This window comes from Centropristis striata, chromosome 11 (assembly GCF_030273125.1).
Source record: "Centropristis striata isolate RG_2023a ecotype Rhode Island chromosome 11, C.striata_1.0, whole genome shotgun sequence".
In the NCBI taxonomy this organism is placed as follows: Eukaryota; Metazoa; Chordata; class Actinopteri; order Perciformes; family Serranidae; genus Centropristis; species Centropristis striata.
In genome coordinates this window covers 10566096-10592972 of record NC_081527.1, presented here as the reverse complement: position 1 = coordinate 10592972, position 26877 = coordinate 10566096, and the positions used below count along the sequence as shown (strand labels likewise).

The 26877-nt window shown below is 37.0% G+C and overlaps 2 protein-coding genes and 1 long non-coding RNA gene across 6 annotated transcripts; all 3 read right to left on the bottom strand.

The window, feature by feature from the left end:
* Window positions 1-89: 89 nt before the first annotated feature.
* On the bottom strand, window positions 90-8707 carry LOC131980195 (complement factor H-like). Its single transcript, XM_059344406.1, has 10 exons — window positions 8551-8707; window positions 8268-8459; window positions 4397-4570; window positions 4024-4206; window positions 2956-2982; window positions 2599-2655; window positions 1401-1559; window positions 1141-1314; window positions 474-499; window positions 90-344 (listed from the first exon to the last, which is right to left on the bottom strand). Exons 1-10 carry the CDS (start codon window positions 8600-8602, stop codon window positions 333-335), a joined length of 1056 nt encoding a protein of 351 aa, XP_059200389.1. The 5' UTR covers window positions 8603-8707; the 3' UTR covers window positions 90-332.
* On the bottom strand, window positions 5041-8261 carry LOC131980203 (uncharacterized). The gene is made up of 2 exons (XR_009395208.1): window positions 7647-8261; window positions 5041-7406 (listed from the first exon to the last, which is right to left on the bottom strand). It is a non-coding gene; the product is annotated as an uncharacterized LOC131980203 (long non-coding RNA).
* Window positions 8708-19644: 10937 nt separating the features above from the next.
* LOC131980201 (complement factor H-related protein 4-like) lies at window positions 19645-26096 on the bottom strand. 4 transcript variants are annotated; one of them, XM_059344414.1, is made up of 6 exons: window positions 25989-26096; window positions 25582-25632; window positions 25164-25322; window positions 20982-21155; window positions 20118-20143; window positions 19645-19988 (listed from the first exon to the last, which is right to left on the bottom strand). In XM_059344414.1, exons 1-6 carry the CDS (start codon window positions 26044-26046, stop codon window positions 19977-19979), a joined length of 480 nt encoding a protein of 159 aa, XP_059200397.1. In that variant the 5' UTR covers window positions 26047-26096; the 3' UTR covers window positions 19645-19976. The 4 variants fall into 4 exon arrangements, with proteins under 4 accessions (XP_059200397.1, XP_059200396.1, XP_059200395.1 ...); XM_059344413.1 differs by lacking the exon at window positions 20982-21155 and adding an exon at window positions 24904-25077 and having other exon boundaries at window positions 25989-26093; XM_059344412.1 differs by lacking the exons at window positions 19645-19988; window positions 20118-20143; window positions 20982-21155 and adding exons at window positions 23463-23831; window positions 23961-23986; window positions 24904-25077 and having other exon boundaries at window positions 25989-26092.
* Between the last annotated feature and the right edge of the window lie 781 nt (window positions 26097-26877).

Genomic DNA, 26877 nt, shown 5'->3' with positions numbered 1-26877 from the left:
TTTAGGCATGTCTATCAAATAATAATCATATTTAATTGAAAAGACAACCAAATTTATTTTTTTCAATTTTCTTTTATTATTATATATATATATATATATATATATATATAGATCCAAATAAAAAGCAACATGCATTGGTTTGTTCTACTGCTAAAACAATAAATGAATCACTAATCAGAATGGAAAATTAAGGACGTTGTGAGGAATTTCATATGAGACACTTCCAACACATTGTTTATCAGCATCATCACAACTTTGTTGTCGCTCAAAAGTTTCCAGTCAGTTGAGAGGAAATCCAAAGGCCCCAGTATCTCTCCCTTAGTGATACAGCCTTAGCATCCAATCTGGTAGAAAGTAAAACATAAATGCATAAATCTAAATAAGACTTGAATAAACAGCAGTAGTGCTTCATGTGAGACAACATCAGTGTAAATACAATGTGTTTTACAAAAGTAGATTAAAGAGTCACTCACTGTATATGATGCCAACCTGTGACAACCTGAAAACAGAGAAGCACAGCAGTGAATATGTGGAGCAGCTTGTTTATTTCACACCCAGGTAAAGGGCTGATGGACTGAATGTGTGCACTTTTTTTCTGCTTAAAACAATCAAACATGGTGTAGAAGGTTTTAGTGGATCAGCTTGTGGATCGTTAGTTCTCCCCAGGTTCTTTCTTTGGTGCCAACAAAAACTGTGTTTTGTGTCCATATGGATAGATGACCTGCGCTGACAATATCATCGTCCATCGTGCTGTTTCACTGTGACTGTGTTTTCACTGACGTCACGGTGACTACGTCCATTATTTATATACAATCTATGGTCCAACCCCGTTTGGCAAAAACACTTTGGGCTGTGTAGTTTGATCAGTCGTCCAGTGTTTGAGGTATGGACTGCAATCGGATTCTGCCTAAGTTTTTAATGTAGCGTTCTTTGTCAAGTAACAGCAAGGACATGACACCTTGTTGACATGTGAATTTTTAAAAAACTGCACTTTTCCAACAGTTATGGGCGGGGAGAAGGATTGTTTTCCCCCTTGGCCAGTCCGCCCTCACCACAAACTCATCAACTATGACTAGGGACTGTATCTGGTATATCTTTTAATGGCAGATTAATTTATTAAGAGCTTAAAGTAAAACTTACATTTGGGGGTACGTGTCAGTCTTCCATCATTGCACTCAAAATCAATAAAATGATCAGTGTACCACTCTGGATCTCGCACACATTTCAATCTCTTCCCCGCACCATCGCTTAAAAAATAACTTCCAGTAGGTATTAACTCTGGATAGAGTGCAGTGTTGACAAAACAGAAGTCGGCTGAACAGAAGATACAACAAAAAAATGGTTAACTTTTGTTTCCAGCCAACGTCTTTGACAAACCTTTAGAGCTGACTTGTTTTTACCTTTGCAGGTGGGTCGTTCTGACCACTCTCCATTGTTGTAACACATCACTTGCTCTGGACCAACTAGTTTGTAATGTCTAACGCATTGGTAAGTCAAAGACGTTAGACCAACATGCACAACACCATCTTTAACTACAGGGGCAGCTCCACAGTTGTGGGCTGAAATAGAGAAAACAAAAAGGTTTCTATAAACAAATATTTTAAGCTGTCATATCAGAGTAAACCATCCTGTAAGTGGGGTGCACTTATATAGCGCTTTTATCCAAAGAGCTTTACACTACACACTATTCACACTGGTGGCCGAGGCTACCAGGGCACACTGGTGCCACCTGCCACCATTGGGAATTCATTCACACACCGATGAACGCAGCATTGGGAGCAATTTGGGGTTCAGTATCTTGCCCAAGGATACTTTACGACCTCTCTACCAACTGAGCCACAGCCTGCCCTGGTGCCTATACTGTATGTCACCCCACATTTTGAAATCTTCAGATCCCAACTTGCTGGTGGATCTAATGCATCCATAATAATAATAATAATAATAATAATAATAGTAATAATAAATGCCATGGCTGCAGATTTGTTTTTTAATCAACTGGCCAGAAATTGATGAAAAACATTTTTTGACCACACAACCCTGAACTGGCTGTGATATACCTGCCTCACTGCCAGGGGCGGAGCTTGTGGCTGGTTTCTGGGGCTTGAGCCCCAAATGTTTTCTCAAATGTTTTTTCAAACCGCTGGTGGTTTGAAAAGTATGCTTTCAATAAAAAATTGCCAAAATATGCCTTTTTTTTTACAAACAGAAACAAAACAAAAATAAACCTGTGGTGGTGGTAAATAAAGCAAGAAAACTATGTGTTCTACTATTTATTTTCCGTTACGCTAAACACATGTGGCATATACATCTTGAGGTTTATCTATCATTTGCACTTCTTGATGATATTTTTTCCTTTTCAACTATCATGTTTTCCTTAACTATGTACAGAATTTGTAGGCACTCTGTTATCTCGAATGGCTTGAAAAGTAGTGCATTTAGCTGCTGTTAAAAGAAAAGAAAAATCTCCCATGGTAGCATACCCCCAGACCAGGTTTGTGCTAAACCCCAAATGTTTACAACATACACAAAATTTTCTTTTGAAATGTGCTGCAGAAATAAAGCTGTTTTATTATTTAAAAAAAAGAAAAACTTAATTACGTGGAACGATTGCAGGTTTAATGTTGCTGTCACCAGGTTCTGGGTGGCCTGAGGATCCTGTAAAACACAGTGGACACACTGTCAGTGGACACACTTTCATCCAAATTTTGAAAGTTCAGCCTCAGCTCCTAAATTTAGCCTACAATAAACTGTGTGGCCAAGACACTCAGAAGCTTCAGGAAATGTCACCACTGAAGCAGCATAAAGTCCTGCTTCCAGCCCTACGGGGCAAATAAATGCTATTTTGAAACAATGCATCAAAATCAATGCTCTTGTAAATCATTGGCATATCCCAGACTGTAATATACAGTATGTTTATTGTAATGTTATACAAATCAAGAAACAACTACTACTTACCACCAGGATGTGGCCCGGATTTTTCGGCTGGAGAGAAAAAAACAACAACATTTCATATATAAAATATATTCACTTTAACGGATAATGAAAGTAGGTAGCTATCTTTAAGTGAAGCTCATTCCCTGGGCTCTGTCCAAAATTGACCAGTGGATTATCTTTGTTGTTGTAAACCTGTTTTCCTTTTTTTAACCACTTGGTGGCAGCAGAACGACACCAACATGTCATCACTTGATAAAAGTAATATGTATTTTTTGTGTGTTTTTGTGTTTTTTGGGGTGATGTACCACAGCTATGTCCTAACAAAAACAATGAGGAAGTAGAGTTAACAATGGATGTTAACAATGCAGATATCCATTTTTTTATGAAAATTTGATTGTGCAAATGTTTTTTCTGAGGAAGATAAAATGTTTTTTAGGCCTTGAGGAAACACATAATCCATTTTGGTCATCATCAAGGAATGTTAACAACCTTTGTTTAGAAGAAAACTCCATTGGGCATCTTTAAAGATGCTGTACATGACATTCAACATTTATATAGCAGCACAGAAATAGTAACTATGTAAAGGATAGTGGATTAATGGCATCCTGTGCAGAGAAATATGTTACCCTTTCTCTGTGAGCGTTGTAAAAATAGCTTCCCTTTTTTTTTGGTAGCTGGCTGCACGGCACGTGTGTCCTTCTCTTTGAAACTGTGCACCGTCCCTGTGTTCCTGTCCCACTGGCCAGTTAGCTAAACGCCTACAGCAGTTACAGCTGAAAATGAGATGGTTTCTGTTGTTCTGCCATCGTGGGTTGAGTACTTCTACTTGGGTTTAGTGAGGAAGACAGTTCGCCCTGCTAAGCGTGAGCTAACTCCCATTAATGCTATTAGCTTGTAGCGTAGCACTGTTGTTGTGCCTGTTGTTAGTGCTGTTAGCACCGCTGAAAAGGCCGTCCAGACTACTGGTGGCAGCGTGCCCCCGGTGTTTTTGTGGTAACCCTCGGTAACCTCTGTTAGCAGTTGTTGTTCCTTTAAGTGTTGTTAGCACTGCTAGTTGCCGCCTTTTGACCTTGTGTGATGTCTACTTACTGCATGTTGGCTGTCCGTTCCATTTTGCATTTCTGCAAGTTTTTTTGTTTTCTCCCCTCATTTCAAATCCATCTTCACATTCATACTGCACTTCTGTGCCTTGGGCAAACACCCTCTGGTATCCCTGAGAAATGATGACTGCATGCGGGATTTTAGGGGGCTCATCACATGATCCTCTACTCCCTGTAGATAAGAAAATAAATCATGGCGGAAACAGTTTCCAGATGAGTAACCACTTGATTTTTGGAGTTGTTGACCTTGGTGTAAGATGTAGCCATTGATCTTATCCTGGTCACTGTTATTCTGTTTTTGTTTTTGTTTGATTGTTTGTGTTTTTTACAGCTTACTGAATTAACACATGAGACAGACTTACTCTCACAGACCAGCTCAGGGGTCCATGCTCCATTCATACATCTGGCTGTGTTGCCCCTCGCTCCATATCCTTGGTCACATGTAATTGTGATACTGTCTGTCTCCGCATACCAACCATTTTTGTTGACAGTGTATTTTGCATTGGGGATAGTTATTGGCATACAGGCCTTTTTGTCTGAGGGAGAAAAAAAGAAGAAAACGTCAATCAAACTTTAATTCTTTACAGAATAGCTTTTATCCTTCTGATATTATTTGATTATAATTATTTTTAAATAATAAAGTAATATCTACTTGTGGCCCCTCATCATAGTTTTCAAGTTGTGAATTAGCACTTATTGAGCTCAAGTATATTTTCATTTAGTCATTTAGCAGACGCTTTTATCCAAAGCGACTTACAGGAAGAGTAAAGACAAACGAAGTATATATTTTTTGCAATTATCTCAAAAAGTCAAAATTTGTGATTTCTGAATCAATCTGCGCCTTTACTCCTCAGATCTTCTGCTCTAAAATAAAAATTCAAATGTTTCCTCAAAATCCTAAAATCAAACCATTAAGCCAATCCAAGACATTTTCAATTGCAATTTTACAGGCCGATAAAACTTTCTTTCTATTTTTTTAATTTAATTTATTTTTTATTGTTTTGATTTTTGATTTTTATTTTTATTTTATTATTTTTTATTTTATTTTATTTATTCATTGATTCATCAATTTGCAGTTGCTCATGTATGCATTGAAATTTGAGCCTCAAGGGGGCGCCACAGATCCAAAAAACTCCTGCATTGGCTGCATGCATTCATACGAAATTCGGTTTGCACAATCTAGTGTCATGACTCAGTCAATGCATAGAATTTGCAAAAAAAATTAGAGAATCTAAATAAATCACCTGTACTCAATTCAGATCAATTTGAAAATATGTCAAATCAGTTCCCTCTACATGTATATCTCCACAAGGCTGCCAAAACTGACACATACAGTACAGATGAAACCAGCAGAATGATGTGTAGTTGTTATTATTTTTTTCCCATTCAAGTTTTGCTACTTGCAAACAAATCATGAATATGGTTTGTTTTTTCAAGAGCTTGTTTAGTTCAACCTGCTTGGACCCAGATCATTGCTGTGTGGCTAGAAAATTACTGAGAGTTTCACATAAAAGAGGCCATGATTACAGAAAAAACAAACACAAGATGCTGTAACAAAATTCTTTTTTCTTTCTTTTTTTTTCTTTTACTATTGGTGACCTCTTAGATTCATCCCATGACCACTCGCGGGGTCCCAGGTTTGGAACCCCTGCTTGAAAAAACAATAAATGTCATTATAAAGGGTTAAAGACTCAAATCTCTCTCTATCTCTGTACAAGATATAAAACATGCCGCTGCTCCCGGAAGATATTTCATATTTGAACTTTTAAAGCATTAGTTACAGGTGGAGCAATACATTTCATATGCATTTTTACTAAAAGTATGAATTTACTTAAAAAATTAACACATGTTCAAATAATATAACACTTTAATCCTGTTTTTGCATTTTATTTTAGGGTTTGTTTGTTTTTACATTTAGACACTGTACGTTTAAGACTTGTAGCACCCTATAATGTAATAATTTCCTGATAATGTAATAACACCTGAAAATGTAATAAAATTTGCACTTAACTCAATCGAAAATGTAATACAACCCAATAATGCAATAACTTCACCAATAATGTAATAAAATATCCTGAGTGATATTGTAATAACATTTTTATTACATTTTCAGGAGTTGTTTTTTCCCCAAAATGGATTATGTAATACTTGACAGATAATGTAATATATATATGTTCATTTTCAGTCCAGAGTTCTACATTTTGTTTTTTGATAATCTAAGAATGTTATACACACCGGATTTGAAACAACAGAAAGACTATTGGGTTAGATTGCACAGATATGCAGGGACATGCAACTACATCCTGGTCTTAAGTAAATGTCATAATATACTATAATTAAGACAGTATGTCAGCTGACCACTATGTCACTTGACATAGAGCAGGGATGGGCAACTTAAATGCTGGAAGGGGCCACAATTTTTCATGGACACTACCACAGGGCCACATATAGGACCGTGCACTTAACCAGATATGATGAAATTGCAATTTTAAATATGCTTACAGTGCAGTAACTTATATTTCATGCTCAAATGCGTGTAGAACAGTATAAATAGGAATACAAAAGGTTTGAAGCAAATAAAAAATAACCACTTACTATGATTACTTTCTTTTTCCAGTGCAAGAACAGCAGACCAACATTAATTGCAAGTAATTTTGTGCATTTTTACACTTGTGCACTTTTAAGATTTGCTCAAAAAATGCTCAAATGCATGTAGTTGTACTGAGGGCCACTTCAAGTGAGGGTGTGGGCCGGATGCGGCCCCCGGGCCTTCAGTTGCCCATCCCTGATTTAGAGTCTATACAGATTTATTTAGTTATATTTTTAAATCATAAAAGTTAAATAATTCTCTTAAGTTTCTTCAGTTCTTTTTCTTAATCGACACCCGTGTTAAGGAAAGTCCAGGACTGACCTGCTCATGCAACAACATAACTAAAGAATTTAAACTGTGAACTTCCTAAAGCAACTTTCCAACTAAAACCTGTCACCACTGCTGGTTTACTCGAGACTGTTATGGTTCAACCAGTGTTTCCTCTAGGATTTCTTTCAGCAGCGGGGGTAAAGGGTTATTTTTCGCCTGGATGATGTGCACATGTAAATATCAATCAGCAATATAGAAAGTACAAAAAATGAATATAATAGGAATATAAATAGGAATACAAAAGGTTTGAAGCAAATAAAAAATAACCACTTACTGTGATTTTTTTTTTCAGTGCAAGAACAGCAGACCAACATTAATTGCAAGAAGTAATTTTGTGCATTTCTACACTGCACTTTTAAGATTTCATGCTCAAATGCATGTAGTTGTACTGAGGGCCACTTCAAGTGAGGGTTAGGGCCGTATGCGGCCCCCGGGCCTCCAGTTGCCCATCCCTGAAATAGAGTAAGATGTCAATTTGACATTGAAAGTGATATAATAACCATTTATGAGTGGATATGAAGGCCTATGTTTATGTCAGGTGTCAAGTAATGTGTATGTAGATGTTATGAATGCTTATGTATATCCTCTTCAAATGAAGTGTTTCTGAAAGATGTTTAGTTGGTTTGTGGTTGTTTTCATGAGGTAGTGATTTGTTGGAAATCTGTGAAGAGGTACGTTAAGGGAAGAGTTACCTAAAGGTCTCCAGTGATGCTCAGAAGTTTATCTGAGTTGGAATTCTGGTATCCCAAGGAGGTAAGTCCATCACCCACTCATAAGACCAGGATGTAGTTGCATGTCCCTTCGTATTTGTACACGTACATAAGACCGTGTGGTACTCAAGGTCGGTCTATTTAACCCAATAGTCTTTCTGTTGTTTCAAAAACAGTGTATATAACATTCTTAGATTACACAAAATGTAGAACTCTGGACTGAAAAGGAACATATATATATATATATATTATCTGTCAAGTATTTCATAATCAGTTTTGGGGGAAAAAAACTCCTGAAAATGTAATAAAATGTTATTACAATATCAGTCAGAATATTTTATTACATTATTGGTGAAGTTATTACATTATCGTTTTTTTTGTAACATTTTAGATCGAGTAAAGTGCAAATTGTATTACATTTTCAGGAAATTATTACATTATAGGGTGCTACAAGCCTCTTTTTAAAAAAGCATTCAAAACAAGTAGCATCATCATGCAGAAATGTGAAATGTCATTTTCATGCTATCTGATGTCAGCATATACAAATTTTCCAAGACCACCTTGAATGTAAAGGAGAAGAAGAAATATTTACGAAACACTTACCTATACATTCTGGTTGAGGAGACCAGGTGCCATCTTGACATGTGCTTGTCCCCCACCAACCCTCCGCTGCTGGTTTGAGTCCTTTCTCACAGCCATAACTGAGCATTGTTTCATGAGAATAAACTTCTTGCTCAGGGACCAAATAGCCGCCATTCAGAATGGGAGCAGAACAATTCTCAGCTGCACTGGCAGCTGAAATACAACAAGAAACAATAGTACATATTAAACAGAATTTATTTAACAAATTAAGATGTTTCTAAGTTAGAGAATTTAATGTTTTTACCATGCAGCACTCCTGGAAACCAAACCAGGAGAACAAGATATCTCACGCACATTTTGTCAGGAATTGAAGACGAAGCAGAGTGAAGAGCCCGTTTCAAATCCAGACCAGTTAATCATTGTTGAGGACAATTCCCGAAAAGTCTAAGAAGTGAAGAAATAGTAAACATTACGCTGAGTTACTGTCACCACACACAAATGTACAAACAGACTTTGTGTACTTAAGTCAGATCACATTTTACCAAAGTGCACAGATCAGTATTATGTACTGCTGTTGCTTTATTTGCTTTTTAATCATTTCCCCTTTGGTAAACACTGAAGTTTTATACTATTAAACTTTTTAAAGGGAAGGGTTAGTGGAAAAATGCTACAAAACACTGCTGTTGTGCATTTGCAGTTGTTAATTTGTCTCAATCAAACTTCACATGTAAAGCACCTCTTATCCAGTGCCGTGTAAAAATAACACAGAAAAAATGTGAAAAACAGGAAAAAAGACAGAAACAATATAACAAGACACATTTGAGAACAATGCAAGTGAAACAATATCAATGATGAAAATGTACTTAAATTGATATAAGAGCTATAATAATAATAATAATAATAATAACAAATCAATATTAAAGGCTAAACCAGAAACGTAATACAATTACAATTAAAGCAAATGAATAATCAATCTGAGGGAAAAATAATAATGACATAATAAACAAAGCAACGTTTTACTCTATAAATACAATAAAATCAGTGAATAAAATAATAGTACATACATGTCCCAATAAATAAAACTAATGTTAAAAATGTGACTTTAGCTTTAAATGTTTCATTTGATTTGTCTGACAATGTTTTCTTAAACTCTGAATGAGGTTGTTTAAAGTACAGATTTCAAATAGATTACCCGGACTGCTGTGATCAGAGGTCAGCATTATGAAGTAACAACACACAGTCATGTCAAAGGACAGACTTTTGACACAGATGTGACATTTTGTAAAGATTTATAACATTTAACATGTATCATTTCAACTGTTGAGTCCATCAATATTGTAATTTTTACATTTCTTCTTGTTTAAATTGTTAATACACAGTCTATCGCAACTCAGAAAGCACTGAACCCAAAAGCACGAATCAGAGTGTCCAAAAACAAATTGTATTTAAAGCAGCAAAAAAACTTAGGCAGTAAACAAAAAAGCTAACTAAACTGAGGGAGATAGGCCAAAAAAAATCCTCTAGCAGAAGTCACAGGCAGAGCAAAAAAATGGCAAGACGAGAGCAGGGCATGTTGCATGACGGTCTGACAGAGGGTGAATGACAATAGGTAGTATATGAATGGAAGCCTGAATGGGAGGCTGATGAGGATAACGAGGGGCAGCACAGGTGAGGGGAATGAGGTGATTGCAGGGCAGACGAGGGTGGCAAGATCTGCAATGACAGGAGAGTTAGGCCTCGTTCAGACTGCCAGCCAAAATCCGATTTTTAGCCCATCCAGATTGGAACTGGATGGCTCTTTTGAAGTCTGAACAGTCACAAATCACATGAAATCCGATTTTTGCAAACCGGATCGAAACCACCTTCGGGAGGTAGTTTCAGATCGTATTTGGACAGATGCGTCTCAGTCTGAACCGCTCCAAACACTCAGATCGGTTTTGACTGTCCGTAACGTCACTCTACGCGGCAGCGCGGAGATGAGGTGTCCACCGGCAGCCGCGCCCGACTCATGCGGCCCGACGGGGGCGTCCATCTGCCCAGTTTCTCCCCTGGTGCGTCTGAGATGTTCTGCACCTCTACTGGACAGTGATAAGGCTAATATACTGAGGTGACCTGCCTCCATCATGTTTGTTGTTGTTGTTCTTGTCACCGTCGCAATTATATGACGTCTGACGCCGTTACGACGTCAGGCGCTCTGACGCCGTTACTACAGCAACCTGTCAGATCAGTCGATAATGTGGCCCAGTCTGAACAGAGTCATATCCGATTTGGACACTTGCTAAAAACAGTGTGGACAGTCAGCCCTAAAAATCGGATTTGAGTAGGAATCTGATTTGAATCAGATTCGTCTGCAGTCTGAACCTGGCCTTAGTGACAGGCAGATGAACAGGTGATAAAAAGAAAACAGTCCCTAAGCAGGTGATCCTGTGAGACGGTTGCCCATAAAGTTGTAATATATATATATATATATATATATATATATATTTTACCTCTCTATGAAAATATTGTGACAATGTGATTTATTCTTGACAGATAAAGTGTAAATCTTCTCAAAACTAATTAAATCTCTTCCAAACACATTACAATGAAAATTAAACCAAAATTAACAGAGGATTGTGTCTGAAAACAAAATTATTCCAACTTTATGGGCGGCTGTATACTTTTATATTTCGTGTTAACCTCTTACCATAAGAGGTCCTTTTTATTGAGAATTGGTGGATGTGGGCAGTGGATGTTTACAGGGAGATAATAGGTCAACAATAAATGTCACATAGAAACCAGTGTTGTAGTCAAGACCACCTAAACCGCCCCCTGGAGAACTTTTTTTCATAAAAGCCCAAATTTGGTGTCCTCTCACTCATTCGAATGTCACTATTCCATAATATACACTGATCTTATCATTGCATATTTTAATTAATTATTGTAAAGGAGTATAAGGGTTCTTGTATGTTTTATTTAATACATCTTATTTTGACAGTCCTCTTGTAAATTCTGTGGTGGATTCTGTGCTCTTATTTTGAAGACTGCATTAGTTTAGCGACAGGAAGTAATAGTACCTGTTTGTGGTAACACAACTTTAATTGTTAGCCAATGTTAGCTCGCGGTTAATGTACGGCATAATGCAACATTGTGTTTGGACTCTGACAGCCCGGACAGGTTGATAGTATTTAGTATGGCGCGCGCGCACATGGAGGCGCACACAGAGAGACGATGTGGGGACGGGACTGATTCAGACGTATTATACAGACAAGGTGGGTGCTTGTTTTGAAATGCAGTGGGGAGGGCAGCTCGGTAAATTCAGTGCATTTGTGTTTGTGAATGCGCGCACATGTCTCATAGGAGGACGGAGAGGTGGGTTGGGTTTTTGACTGACAGACGGGTGACAGACACTCAAAACACAACGCAAAATAACTTTATATTATGAATAGTGTAGATATACTTTCAGTAGCTTGAAATGTGATGTTAGCGCAGCACATGAGACAGATATATGAGTTATGTTATTGGTTTTACTCAAAGCAATACGGTTTACGCAAAATCACCGTAATGACCATGGGCTCAGCTAGCCCATTTTTAGGGGTGCTTCAGCACCCCTAAAAATGGGAGTAAGAAATGTTGTTATTCTAAAATTTTTGTTCGTCTTTGACAAACTTAAATGATGTCCAAAAGTAGTTTGTGGTTTAAATGTATATGTTAAGGATGAAAATGAAAACACCCCCGCTTCGCAAATGGTATCATCCTCCTCTCACCCGCTCCCTCTCCTGGCTGCACCGCTCCGCTGGCCGACCGGCATCCAGCGCGACATACGCAGAGTGAGAATCCTTTAGTTGTAGTGTTGTGAATCAACTAAGTAAGTTGCTCCAAAGCTCTGTCTCATACTTCTTTCCTTTTACCCAGAGTTGTTCCGATTCTGATACCATATCGGTCCAGGCACAGTTTTCCAGTTAGTTCGGTTAGCCCGGTTAGCTTCGTTAGTGCCATTAGCGCAGCTACAGTCAAACTGGAGCGGTCCATTTATTAAACAAAAGGAGCAGTGCGACAAATTAACTGCATACCTGTGAAGTGCGTACTTGTTAAAGTTTATCGTTACTTTAGAGACTCATTTAACAATTGTGAGTCATGTAAAATTGACGTCACGCGCGTCTTTTTCTGGTCCGTCGTCATGGAAACATGACTCCCTGTCAGTGCTGCGGCATTTGGACCAGAGTGAAAACAAACGACATAATCACTGTATAATACCTGTATGTGTGAAAACACTCACTGTGGCTTTATAAATTAATTGTTATTCAGTTGTGTCTTACTGTCAAAGTAGACAATACATTTTATTTATTTATGTTTTACAGAGGATTTAACCTGAACCAGACTTGGCAACAATAATAATCACATTACATTCATGCAGGCGTAGTAGTATATACTACACACACACACACACACACACACACACACACACACACACACACACAGTAGATCTATATATATATAGGCTATTTACAACACACAGGTATGAGATGGGTATGGTATGAGATGTGTGAAAGATAACTCCTAGCCCCTCTCTCTCTCTCTGTGTGTGTGTGTGTGTGTGTGGCCTGCCAGTGACCAACAGACATACGATAGTTCTTTAAAAGAAAAAACACAGATTCAGGTGAGAGACTTGGGACAGTCCATAATCATCTCTGTCTTGTTTTTCTTCTGAAGAGTGTTAAGCTAAAATAACAGATAATATAAACCAGCTATCTGTATGTTGTAGCAAATTACTTATGTAGGAAACGGTCTGCTACAATATATTTGTGTATGATTGTCAGTGCCAAGGGAAAGAGAGAAAGATGGCGAAGGAGAAAGGGAAAGGCAGAGCATGCAGGAAGAACCAAGTGAGAAAACAACAACAATAAATTGATATAAAGTGAATAGTGGCAAGCAAAACAGTAACAACTCATACTCCTATACTAATTTATTGGCATTACTGTAGGTGGCCTATATTTTGCATTTTGTTGTCCAAGTAGCTGTTACTTTGTTCAGTGACAATAAAGTTCAATCTAATCGAATCTAATGACTGTTGATGTGGGTGGTGGCAGCGGGGATCAATGGGTGCAGGGGTGCTTTAGGGGTGCATTCAGCACGCTCTGACCCTAGAATCGCCCCTGGTAATGACATTGACAAGTAAATCCAAAAGTGCACAGTTGTGGTTTGACCGGTCTTGAAATAAAATCCCAAGTCTGAGACCGAGACAAGACCGAGTAAAAATGCAGTCGATTCCGACACGAGACCGAGACCTTCAAAAAGTGGTCTCAAGACCAAGACCAACCTTGAGTACTACAACACTGATAGCGGTGGACATCATCTGAAAGCTGTGAACCTGAGGATTAATTTGAGCTGCAGCTCAGCATGGTGTGTCAAGTTGTTCTGGTCAAAAACATCTAATAAAAAATGACTTAATTAATTATTTAAGTAATTATTTAAAGCTATTTAGGTGTATAAAGGTTCATAACATTAATATGTTGCTATTTGAAGTCCATTTCCATGTTCAACTATGTCCCATAAGTTGCAGCAAGTTTTGGGTTGATACCCAACACATTTGGTGCTTTATTATGCAATTGTATTCATATGTAGAATGGATAAAAACGGTCAAAAAACCCTCCAGAATATTACATCAATATACCAAGACCTTTGGAACAACATAGAAGGATGCATGCTCTGATTTGGGTTAAAAAACTTTGGTCAGGGGCGCCCCGGTAGCACACCTGGTAGAGCGCGTACCATAGAGGCTTTGACCTCGCAAGTGGGCGGCCCGGGTTCAAGTCCGACTCGGAGCCCTTTCCCGCATGTCTTCCCCTCTGTCTCCCCCTTTCACTCTCTCTCACACTATCAAATAAAGCCTTGAAAAATGGCCAAAAAATATCTTTAAAAAAAAAAAATGTTTTTGGAGATTTCTGTATTTTCAGCAATTGACAGTTAAAAAGATCCACCCCCTTAGTTACTGTTGCTATGTACAACAAGCTTCCAAGGCAGCCACTTATTCTCTTTTTGTTTGTAATTGCTAAATCCTGTCACTAGTTAAACCAGTCACCAGTTAAACCATAACACTAGCGTTAGCGTCCTTTTGCCGAAGAAGTTACTCTTTTTTTTTTTTTTTTATCCCACGATTTTGTAACCCATTTATTCATCACCCAGTTGCCTATATTATGATCCTGGGCCCCACCTCGTCCCTGTCAGTCTGGGCAGAGTCCTGAACTGGACTCATGCTTCCTCCATGACATGAGGAGTTAGCAGACCGCTTCTTGTCACCTGACAGGGGGAGTTTCCCCGGTAGGACATATCGCGTGGGAGGATCACGTTATTCCCACCGGTTCCTCTCCCCCCCATCAGGCACCCCGACCAACCAGAGGGAGGCTCTATAGCGACCAGGATCAATGCTTGTTTTTGTGGGAGGCCCCTGTAAGGGGAACCTCGGGGGACACGGGGAGAACATGCAAACTCCACACAGAAAGGCCCTTTTGCCGACACCGACCACCGAAAAAACAACTCCCCCTACCAAACTCTGAGGGTACCTGGTGTCAGATTTACAAATCCCGTTTGAACACTGTTTCACCATGTTGCTCAGAGCTCAAAGGTTGTCAGACCTTCTTCTCTTTGTAACCGTTGCTAAGATATGATTGGACAAGGATCGTTCGGGGGAGGAGTTTTGCGAATGGTCAATTGGATGAGCATGTCTGTTCTCATAACTGCTGAGAAACCCCCTTATTGTCAATATACCTATACCAAGCTGCATATCCTCTGAATGTTCGAGGTCTCTAGTTTGTGGTTGTAAAGTTTCATGAGGCTGTGATTATCCTAGAGGTAACAGCAGCTCATTTTATACAGTAAGATCGGGACTCAAGAAATGCCCTCACTGCAGTGAAGTAGCTACTACTGATGACTTACATCATCCCACATGAAGAAAACTGGGCTCATAGAATTCACAGCAGTCTCAGCTTTCCACTGATACCCAGTTTATGTGATTAAAAGCCTATAGGGACCTCAGTATGCACAAATATTCAAATACAGTAGCTGGACATAGCAAATATGTACTACATGAGAAAAACTATGTGGTTTTGCCTTAACTTGCATGTTATCAGCATAACGTAGGCATGTATGTAAACACAGAGGGCATGCCATCAGAGGTCACATGACCGCTTCGAAAATCACCATGAAACATCAAAAAATATCCTAACTTTGCAGCGTTATTTTGACAACTTCCCAACACGATATCCTGACATACTTGGTGCCTATAGATCTTCAGTATCTCCAGTATATAATAAAATTGAGCCCGCTACAGCCCCTGGGAAAAAAACAAAACAAAAAAAAAAAACGTTGAAAATACTGTCGCTATTAAGCAGTTTTAATATTGCTTGTTTACCATTTATTCTTATGTTATTGATATGTCTTTCTATTTTGTTATTCACCCTAGAGCCCTTTTTGATATTCTCTTGCCCCTGTCCCCTCATTTTATTTAAGCATGCCTATCAAAGAATCATCATTTTTAAGTGATAAGACAACCACATTAAAATTTTCCCCATTTTATTTATTTATTTTCTACAATAGATCAAAAATAATAAGCAACATGCATTTTCAGCTAGTTGAAAATGTAATTTCAAAGGTTTCCAGTCAGTGATGCATGTTTTAGCCTTAGCAAGAATTGTGGTTACAAAACATTTCAGAAATGATTGGTTTGTTCTACTGCTAAAACAATAAATGAATCACTAATCAGAATGGAAAATTAAGGACGTTGTGAGGAATTTCATATGAGACACTTCCAACACATTGTGTATCAGCATCAACACAACTTTGTTGTCGCTCAAAAGTTTCCAGTCAGTTGAGAGGAAATCCAAAGGCCCCAGTATCTCTCCCTTAGTGATACAGCCTTAGCATCCAATCTGGTAGAAAGTAAAACATAAATGCATAAATCTAAATAAGACATGAATAAACAGCAGTAGTGCTTCATGTGAGGCAACATCAGTGTAAATACAATGTGTTTTACAAAAGTAGATTAAAGAGTCACTCACTGTATATGATGCCAACCTGTGACAACCTGAAAACAGAGAAGCACAGCAGTGAATATGTGGAGCAGCTTGTTTATTTCACACCCAGGTAAAGGGCTGATGGACTGAATGTGTGCACTTTTTTCTGCTTAAAACAATCAAACATGTGTTTGATGTATTTGTAGTTTTAACCATGTTCCACTATATTGAGCAATTTTTTCATGTTCGCCCTGTAGAGCCAATGGTATTAAATACGATAATACTATTTTACACTCAAGTTATTGCTGCTGTATTACTGAGGACTGCAGTGTTTGGTGCAATTCATTTAAATCAATGTTGTTTATAATTAAAGACTTTGTGAAATGAAAAATAATATTGAGATTTAGCATTTTTTTGAAACAGCTAGGGGATATTTGACATCTGAGGTAGCAATAGAGAAAAAACACATCATCGACCGTAAAAAAACCCAAAAACAACATAACAAGACTAAAAGTTTTCCGTTATTGAGAAAATGATCTTAAAGTTAATGAACATTTGGTAAAACAAACAAACAGTTCCAGCAGGTATTAACTCTGGATAGAGTGCAGTGTTGACATAACTGTGTAGTTTGATCAGTCGTCCAGTGTTTGAGGTATGGACTGCAATCGGAGCGGATTCTGCTTAAGTTTTTAATGTAGCGTTCTTTGTCAAGTAACAGCAAGGACATGACACCTTGTTGACATGTGAATTTAAAAAAAACTGCACTTTTCCAACATTTCTGGGCGGGAAAAGGATTATTTTCCCCCTTGGCCAGTCCGCCCTCACCACAAACTCATCAACTATGACTAGGGACTGTATCTGGTATTTCTTTTAATGGCAGATTAATTTGTTAAGAGCTTAATTTAAAACTTACATTCGGGGGAACGTGTCAGTCTTCCGTCATTGCACTCGAAATCAACAAAATGATCAGTGTACCACTCTGGATCTCGCACACATTTCAATTTCTTCTTCTCACCATCTCTTAAAAAATAACTTCCAGTAGGTTTTAACTCTGGATAGAGTGCAGTGTTGACATGACAGAAGTCGGCTGAACAGAAGATACAACAAAAAAATTGTTAATTTTTGTTTCCAGCCAACGTCTTTGACAAACCTTTAGAGCTGACTTGTTTTTAAACAAAAAGGTTTCTACAAACAAATATTTTAAGCTGTCATATCAGAGTAAACCACCCTTATATGTCACCCCACATTTTGAATTCTTCAGATCTCAACTTGCTGGTGGATCTAATGCATCCATAATAATAATAATAATAATAAACGCCACGGCTGTGGATTTGTCTTTGTAATTAACTGTACAAATAAAGTTTGTTGTAGAAAGAAGAAATTAATCAACTTATTTACTTGGAACGATTGCAGGTCCAGTCGGTCCGGGGCTGCTGGAAGATCCTGTAAGAAAGAGTGGACACACCAGTAAGTATCACACTGAGATGTTGTTTTTATGCAATTCTTCCAGAATGTGTGAACAGAGCCTCTGGTTGGGGGTACATCATGTTCCATATTTATATTTGTATCTGTTCAACCAAGCCCGTCCAAACAATATTCTCATTATGCTTTTTAAAAATTAAAGTGTCAAGTCAAGTGTAAATGTATTATAACTAAGCATATTGAACATATTTAGTGAGATGTTTCCCTGTTTTTAAAAAAAGCAAAGAGCAGGTATTGGTCAACTTTGCTCCGTGACTCTATTGTATTTGCTTTTAACATTTTTTTTTTTAATGTGAAAGTATTCAATATTCTCACCATGTAGGATTCCAGGAAACAAAATCAGAAGGAAGACTCCAAGATACTTGATGGACATTTTGAGAGCAACTGATTCATCAGACAGCAAAGTACAGCTAAAAGCGCGATCCAGATCAGAGTTAGTTAATTATTGTTGAGAGCATTTCCCGAAAAAGGTGGTTGAGTAAATACTCAGGCAATATGTTGTTGCCAAGTCAGAAGAAAAATGATCCAATAGGCTTCATGCACACGTACACCTATGATGTCCAGTAATTTAAAAAAATGTCATACTATATTATGTCGATATTTGTCCAAAATGGTCAAATTTTAAAATGCCTGAAAATGCTAAAAATATCTTTATTATAGTCTGTTGACACATATTAGTTGTAAATTTTTCCATAAATGACAGAAAAACACCATATTATGGGATGTCCAATGACTGGAAAAAAGTCATACTATAGTATGTTGATTTTGGTCAAAAATGTTCAAATTTAAAGATCCCTAAAAATGCTGAAAATGACTTAATTATAGTCTGTTGACACATATTAGAGCATAGTTTGTCCAGAAATGTCAGAAAAACACCATATTATGGGATGTCCAAAAATAAAATAAAAAAGGCATAAATATGATGGCTTCTGTTGAAAATGGTCAAATTGTAAAATGCCTAAAAATGCTGAAAATGACTTTATTATAGACTTGATAGATATTTTTTGTTAAGTCTTTCCATAAATGACAGAAAAACATCATATTATGGGATGTCAAAAAAAAAAAAAAAAAAGTGTGTGTTTGCTCGTTCTTTGTTTTTTTTTTTTTTTGGGTGGGGTGATGTGGGGAGGGGGAAGGGCTGAATGCTCTAGTCTCTAGTGGTCTCTAGTTTGTGTAAAGTTTCATGAGGCTGTGATTATCCTAGAGGTCACAGCAGCTCATTTTATACAGTAAGATCGGGACTCAAGAAATGCCCTCACTGCAGTGAAGTAGCTACTACTGATGACTTACATCATCCCACATGAAGGAAACTGGGCTCATAGAATTCACAGCAGTCTCAGCTTTCCACTGATACCCAGTTTATGTGATTAAAAGCCTATAGGGACCTCAGTATGCACAAATATTCAAATACAGTAGCTGGACATAGCAAATATGTACTACATGAGAAAAACTATGTGGTTTTGCCTTAACTTGCATGTTATCAGCATAACGTAGGCATGTATGTAAACACAGAGGGCATGCCATCAGAGGTCACATGACCGCTTCGAAAATCACCATGAAACATCAAAAAATATCCTAACTGCAGCGTTATTTTGACAACTTCCCAACACGATATCCTGACATACTTGGTGCCTATAGATCTTCAGTATCTCCAGTATATAATAAAATTGAGCCCGCTACAGCCCCTGGGGAATAAAATAAAATAAAACGGCGAAAATACTGTCGCTATTAAGCAGTTTTAATATTGCTTGTTTACCATTTATTCTTATGTTATTGATATGTCTTTCTATTTTGTTATACATCCTAGAGCCCTTTTTGATATTCTCTTGCCCCTGTCCCCTCATTTTATTTAAGCATGCCTATCAAAGAATCATCATTTTTAAGTGATAAGACAACCACATTTAAATTTTCCCCATTTTATTTATTTATTTTCTACAATAGAGCAAAAATAATAAGCAACATGCATTTTCAGCTGAAAATTTAATTTCAAAGGTTTCCAGTCAGTGATGCATGTTTTAGCCTTGGCAAGAATTGTGGTTACAAAACAGTGCAGAAATGATTGGTTTGTTCTACTGCTAAAACAATAAATGAATCACTAATCAGAATGGAAAATTAAGGACGTTGTAAGGAATTTCATATGAGACACTTCCAACACATTGTGTATCAGCATCATCACAACTTTGTTCTCGCTCAAAAGTTTCCAGTCAGTCGAGAGGAAATCCAAAGGCCCCAGTATCTCTCCCTTAGTGATACAGCCTTAGCATCCAATCTGGTAGAAAATAAAACATAAATGCATAAATCTAAATAAGACATGAATAAACAGCAGTAGTGCTTCATGTCAGACCACATCAGTGTAAATACAATGTGTTTTACAAAAGTAGATTAAAGAGTCACTCACTGTATATGATGCCAACCTGTGACAACCTGAAAACAGAGAAGCACAGCAGTGAATATGTGGAGCAGCTTGTTTATTTCACACCCAGGTAAAGGGCTGATGGACTGAATGTGTGCACTTTTTTCTGCTTAAAACAATCAAACATGTGTTTGATGTATTTGTAGTTTTAACCATGTTCCACTATATTGAGCAATTTTTTCATGTTCGCCCTGTAGAGCCAATGGTATTAAATACGATAATACTATTTTACACTCGAGTTATTGCTGTTGTATTACTGAGGACTGCAGTGTTTGGTGCAATTCATTTAAATCAATGTTGTTTATAATTAAAGACTTTGTGAAATGAAAAATAATATTGAGATTTAGCATTTTTTTGTAACAGCTAGGGGATATTTGACCTCTGAGGTAGCAATAGAGAAAAAACACATCATCGACCGTAAAAAAACCAAACATAACAAGACTAAAAGTTTTCCGTTATTGAGAAAATGATCTTAAAGTTAATGAACATTTGGTAAAACAAACAAACAGTTCCAGCAGGTATTAACTCTGGATAGAGTGCAGTGTTGACATAACTGTGTAGTTTGATCAGTCGTCCAGTGTTTGAGGTATGGACTGCAATCTGATCGGATTCTGCTTAAGTTTTTAATGTAGCGTTCTTTGTCAAGTAACAGCAAGGACATGACACCTTGTTGACATGTGGATTTTTAAAAAAACTGCACTTTTCCAACATTTATGGGCGGGGAGAAGGATTATTTTCCCCCTTGGCCAGTCCGCCCTCACCACAAACTCATCAACTATGACTAGGGACTGTATCTGGTATTTCTTTTAATGGCAGATTAATTTGTTAAGAGCTTAATTTAAAACTTACATTCGGGGGTACGTCTCAGTATTCCATCATTGCACTCGAAATCAACAAAATGTTCAGTGTACCACTCTGGATCTCGCACACATTTCAATTTCTTCTCATCACCATCTCTTAAAAAATGACTTCCAGTAGGTATTAACTCTGGATAGAGTGCAGTGTTGACAACACAGAAGTCGGCTGAACAGAAGATACAACAAAAAAATGGTTAACTTTTGTTTCCAGCCAACATCTTTGACAAACCTTTAGAGCTGACTTGTTTTTACCTTTGCAGGTGGGTGGTTCTGACCACTTTCCATTGTTGTAACAGAACACTTGCTCTAGACCAACTACTTTGTAAAATGGAAAGCATCGGTAAGTCAAAGACATTCGACCAACAAACGCAACACCATCTCTAACTACAGGGGCAGCTCCACAGTTGTCGGCTGAAATAGAGAAAACAAAAAGGTTTCTATAAACAAATATTTTAAGCTGTCATATCAGAGTAAACCACCCTTATATGTCACCCCACATTTTGAAATCTTCAGATCTCAACTTGCTGATGGATCTAATGCATCCATAATAATAATTATAATAAACGCCACGGCTGTGGATTTATCTTTGTAATTAACTGTACAAATAAAGTTTGTTGTAGAAAGAAGAAATTAATCAACTTATTTACTTGGAACAATTACAGGGACAGTCTTAGAAAGTCCGCAGCTGCTGGAAGATCCTGTAAGAAAGAGTGGACACACCAGTAAGTATCACACTGAGATGTTGTTTTTATACAATTCTTCCAGAATGTGTGAACAGAGCCTCTGGTTGGGGGTACATCATGTTTCATATTTATATTTGTATCTGTTCAACCAAGCCCGTCTAAACAATATTCTCATTATGCTTTTTAAAAATTAAAGTGTCAAGTCAAGTGTAAATTTATTATAACTAAGCATATTGAACATATTCAGTGAGATGTTTCCCTGTTTTTAAAAAAAGTAAAGAGCAGGTATTGGTCAACTTTGCTCCGTGACTCTATTGTATTTGCTTTTAACAAATTTATTTTTTTTAATGTGAAAGTATTCAATATTCTCACCATGTAGGATTCCAGGAAACAAAATCAGAAGGAAGACTCCAAGATACTTGATGGACATTTTGAGAGCAACTGATTCATCAGACAACAAAATACAGCTAAAAGCGCGATCCAGATCAGAGTTAGTTAATTATTGTTGAGAGCATTTCCCGAAAAAGGTGGTTGAGTAAACACTCAGGCAATATGTTGTTGCCAAATCAGAAGAAAAATGATCCAATAGGCTTCATGCACACGTACACCTATGATATCCAGTAATTTAAAAAATGCCATACTATCGTATGTCGATATTTGTCAAAAATGTTCAAATTTAAAGATGCCTAAAAATGCTGAAAATGACTTAATTATAGTCTGTTGACACATATTAGAGCATAGTTTGTCCAGAAATGTCAGAAAAACATCATATTATGGGATGTCCAAAAATAAAATAAAAAAGGCATAAATATGATGGCTTTTGTTAAAAATGGTCAAATTATAAAATGGCTAAAAATGCTGAAAATGACTTTATTATAGACTTGATAGATATTTTTTGTTAAGTCTTTCCATAAATGACAGAAAAACATCATATTATGGGATGTCCAAAAAAAAAAAAAAAAAAAGGGTGTGTGTGTGTTTGCTCGTTCTCTGTTTTTTTTTTTTTTTGGGTGGGATGATGTGGGGAGGGGGAAGGGCTGAATGCTCTAGTCTCTAGTGGTCTCTAGTTTGTGGTTGTAAAGTTTCATGAGGCTGTGATTATCCTAGAGGTCACAGCAGCTCATTTTATACAGTAAGATCGGAACTCACTGCAGTGAAGTAGCTACTACTGAAGACTTACATCATCCCACATGAAGAAAACTGGGCTCATAGAATTCACAGCAGTCTCAGCTTTCCACTGATACCCAGTTTATGTGATTAAAAGCCTATAGGGACCTCAGTATGCACAAATATTCAAATACAGTAGCTGGACATAGCAAATATGTACTACATGAGAAAAACTATGTGGTTTTGCCTTAACTTGCATGTTATCAGCATAACGTAGGCATGTATGTAAACACAGAGGGCATGCCATCAGAGGTCACATGACCGCTTCGAAAATCACCATGAAACATCAAAAAATATCCTAACTGCAGCGTTATTTTGACAACTTCCCAACACGATATCCTGACATACTTGGTGCCTATAGATCTTCAGTATCTCCAGTATATAATAAAATTGAGCCCGCTACAGCCCCTGGGGAATAAAATAAAATAAAACGGCGAAAATACTGTCGCTATTAAGCAGTTTTAATATTGCTTGTTTACCATTTATTCTTATGTTATTGATATGTCTTTCTATTTTGTTATACATCCTAGAGCCCTTTTTGATATTCTCTTGCCCCTGTCCCCTCATTTTATTTAAGCATGCCTATCAAAGAATCATCATTTTTAAGTGATAAGACAACCACATTTAAATTTTCCCCATTTTATTTATTTATTTTCTACAATAGATCAAAAATAATAAGCAACATGCATTTTCAGCTGAAAATGTAACTTCAAAGGTTTCCAGTCAGTGATGCATGTTTTAGCCTTAGCAAGAATTGTGGTTACAAAACAGTGCAGAAATTATTGGTTTGTTCTACTGCTAAAACAATAAATGAATCACTAATCAGAATGGAAAATTAAGGACGTTGTGAGGAATTTCATATGAGACACTTCCAACACATTGTGTATCAGCATCATCACAACTTTGTTGTCGCTCAAAAGTTTCCAGTCAGTCGAGAGGAAATCCAAAGGCCCCAGTATCTCTCCCTTAGTGATACAGCCTTAGCATCCACCCTGGTAGAAAGTAAAACATAAATGCATAAATCTAAATAAGACATGAATAAACAGCAGTAGTGCTTCATGTGAGACAACATCAGTGTAAATACAATGTGTTTTACAAAAGTAGATTAAAGAGTCACTCACTGTATATGATAACAACCTGTGACAACCTGAAAACAGAGAAGCACAGCAGTGAATATGTGGAGCAGCTTGTTTATTTCACACCCAGGTAAAGGGCTGATGGACTGAATGTGTGCACTTTTTTCTGCTTAAAACAATCAAACATGGTGTAGAAGGTTTTTAGTAAATCAGCTTGTGGATCGTTAGTTCTCCTCAGGTTCTTTCTTTGGTGCCAACAGATAAATACTTTTACAGTCCAACAGTGTTATGGAGAAATTGTAGTTATAACCGTGTTCCACTATATTGAGCAATTTTTTCATGTTCGCCCTATACAGCAAATGGTATTATATACGATAATACTATTTTACCCTCAAGTTATTGCTGCTGTATTACTGAGGACTGCAGTGTTTGGTGCAATTCATTTAAATCAGTGTTGTTTATAATTAAAGAAAAATAATATTGAGATTTAGTATTTTTTTGTAACAGTTAGGTGATTTTTGACATCTGAGGTAGCAATGGAGAAAAAACACATCATCGACCGTAAAAAAAACATAACAAGACTAAAAGTTTTCCGTTATTGACAAAATGATCTTAAAGTTAATGAACATTTGGTAAAACAAACAAACAGTTCCAGCAGGTATTAACTCTGGATAGAGTGCTGTGTTGACATAACTGTGTAGTTTGATCAGTCGTCCAGTGTTTGAGGTATGGACTGCAATCTGATCGGATTCTGCTTAAGTTTTTAATGTAGCGTTCTTTGTCAAGTAACAGCAAGGACATGACACCTTGTTGACATGTGAATTTAAAAAAAACTGCACTTTTCCAACATTTATGGGCGGGGAGAAGGATTATTTTCCCCCTTGGCCAGTCCGCCCTCACCACAAACTCATCAACTATGACTAGGGACTGTATCTGGTATTTCTTTTAATGGTAGATTAATTTGTTAAGAGCTTAAAGTAAAACTTACATTCGCGGGAACGTGTCAGTATTCCATCATTGCACTCGAAATCAACAAAATAATCAGTGTACCACTTTGGATCTCGCACACATTTCAATTTCTTCTCATCACCATCTCTTAAAAAATAACTTCCAGTAGGTATTAACTCTGGATAGAGTGCAGTGTTGACATGACAGAAGTTGGCTGAACAGAAGATACAACAAAAAAATGGTTAACTTTTGTTTCCAGCCAATGTCTTTGACAAACCTTTAGAGCTGACTTGTTTTTACCTTTGCAGGTGGGTCGTTCTGACCACTCTCCATTGTCGTAACACACCACTTGCTGTGGACCAACTAGTTTGTAATATTGAACGCATTGGTAAGTCAAAGACGTTAGACCAACATGCACAACACCATCTTTAACTACAGGGGGATCTCCACAGTTGTCGGCTGAAATAGAGAAAACAAAAAGGTTTCTATAAACAAATATTTTAAGCTGTCATATCAGAGTAAACCACCCTTATATGTCACCCCACATTTTGAATTCTTCAGATCTCAACTTGCTGGTGGATCTAATGCATCCATAATAATAATAATAATAATAATAATAATAATAATAATAATAAACACCACGGCAGTGGATTTATCTTTGTAATTAACTGCACAAATAAAGTTTGTTGTAGAAGAAGAAATTAATCAACTTATTTACTTGGAACGATTACAGGAACAGTCTCAGAAGGTCCGGGGCTGCTGGAAGATCCTGTAAGAAAGAGTGGACACACCAGTAAGTATCACACTGAGATGTTGTTTTTATGCAATTCTTCCAGAATGTGTGAACAGAGCCTCTGGTTGGGGGTACATCATGTTCCATATTTATATTTGTATCTGTTCAACCAAGCCCGTCCAAACAATATTCTCATTATGCTTTTTAAAAATTAAAGTGTCAAGTCAAGTGTAAATTTATTATAACTAAGCATATTGAACACATTTAGTGAGATGTTTCCCTGTTTTTAAAAAAAGTAAAGAGCAGGTATTGGTCAACTTTGCTCTGTGACTCTATTTTATTTGCTTTTAACAAATTTATTTTTTTTATGTGAAATTATTCAATATTCTCACCATGTAGGATTCCAGGAAACAAAATCAGAAGGAAGACTCCAAGATACTTGATGGACATTTTGAGAGCAACTGATTCATCAGACAGCAAAGTACAGTTAAAAGCGGGGTCCAGATCAGAGTTAGTTAATTATTGTTGACAGCATTTCCCGAAAAAGGTGGTTGAGTAAACACTCAGGCAATATGTTGTTGCCAAGTCAGAAGAAAAATGATCCAATAGGCTTCATGCACACGTACACCTATGATGTCCAGTAATTTAAAAAAATGTCATACTATAGTATGTCAATATTTGTCAAAAATGGTCAAATTTTAAAATGCCTAAAAATTGTAAAAATATCTTTATTATAGTCTGTTGACACATATTAGTTGTACATTTTTCCATAAATGACAGAAAAACACCATATTATGGGATGTCCAATGACTGGAAAAAAGTCATACTATAGTATGTTGATTTTGGTCAAAAATGTTCAAATTTAAAGATGCCTCAAAATGCTGAAAATTACTTAATTATAGTCTGTTGACACATTAGAGCATAGTTTGTCCAGAAATATCAGAAAAACACCATATTATTGGATGTCCAAAAATAAAATTAAAAAGTCATAAATATGATGGCTTTTGTTAAAAATGGCCAAATTTAAAGATGCCTCAAAATGCTGAAAATGACTTTATTATAGACTTGATAGATATTTTTTGTTAAGTCTTTCCATAAATGACAGAAAAACATCATATTATGGGATGTCCAAAAAAAAAAAAGTGTGTGTGTGTGTTTGCTCGTTATGGTTTTTTTTTTGTTTTTTTTGGGTGGGGTGATGTGGGGAGGGGGAAGGGCTGAATGCTCTAGTCTCTAGTGGTCTCTAGTTTGTGTAAAGTTTCATGAGGCTGTGATTATCCT

Excerpts from the sequence above, each read along its gene's own strand:
- LOC131980201 (XM_059344414.1), bottom strand. The coding sequence starts at position 26,046 with ATGTCCATCAAGTATCTTGGAGTCTTCCTTCTGATTTTGTTTCCTGGA. Across the intron at positions 25,633-25,988 it reads GTTTCCTGGAATCCTACATG|GATCTTCCAGCAGCCCCGGA; the intron begins GTGAGAATATTG and ends TCTTTCTTACAG. Across the intron at positions 21,156-25,163 it reads AGAACGACCCACCTGCAAAG|CCGACTTCTGTGTTGTCAAC; the intron begins GTAAAAACAAGT and ends TCTTCTGTTCAG.
- LOC131980195 (XM_059344406.1), bottom strand. The coding sequence starts at position 8,602 with ATGTGCGTGAGATATCTTGTTCTCCTGGTTTGGTTTCCAGGAGTGCTG. Across the intron at positions 4,207-4,396 it reads CCCTGAGCTGGTCTGTGAGA|GGAGTAGAGGATCATGTGAT; the intron begins GTAAGTCTGTCT and ends TCTTATCTACAG. Across the intron at positions 500-1,140 it reads ACTGACACGTACCCCCAAAT|GTTGTCACAGGTTGGCATCA; the intron begins GTAAGTTTTACT and ends CTCTGTTTTCAG.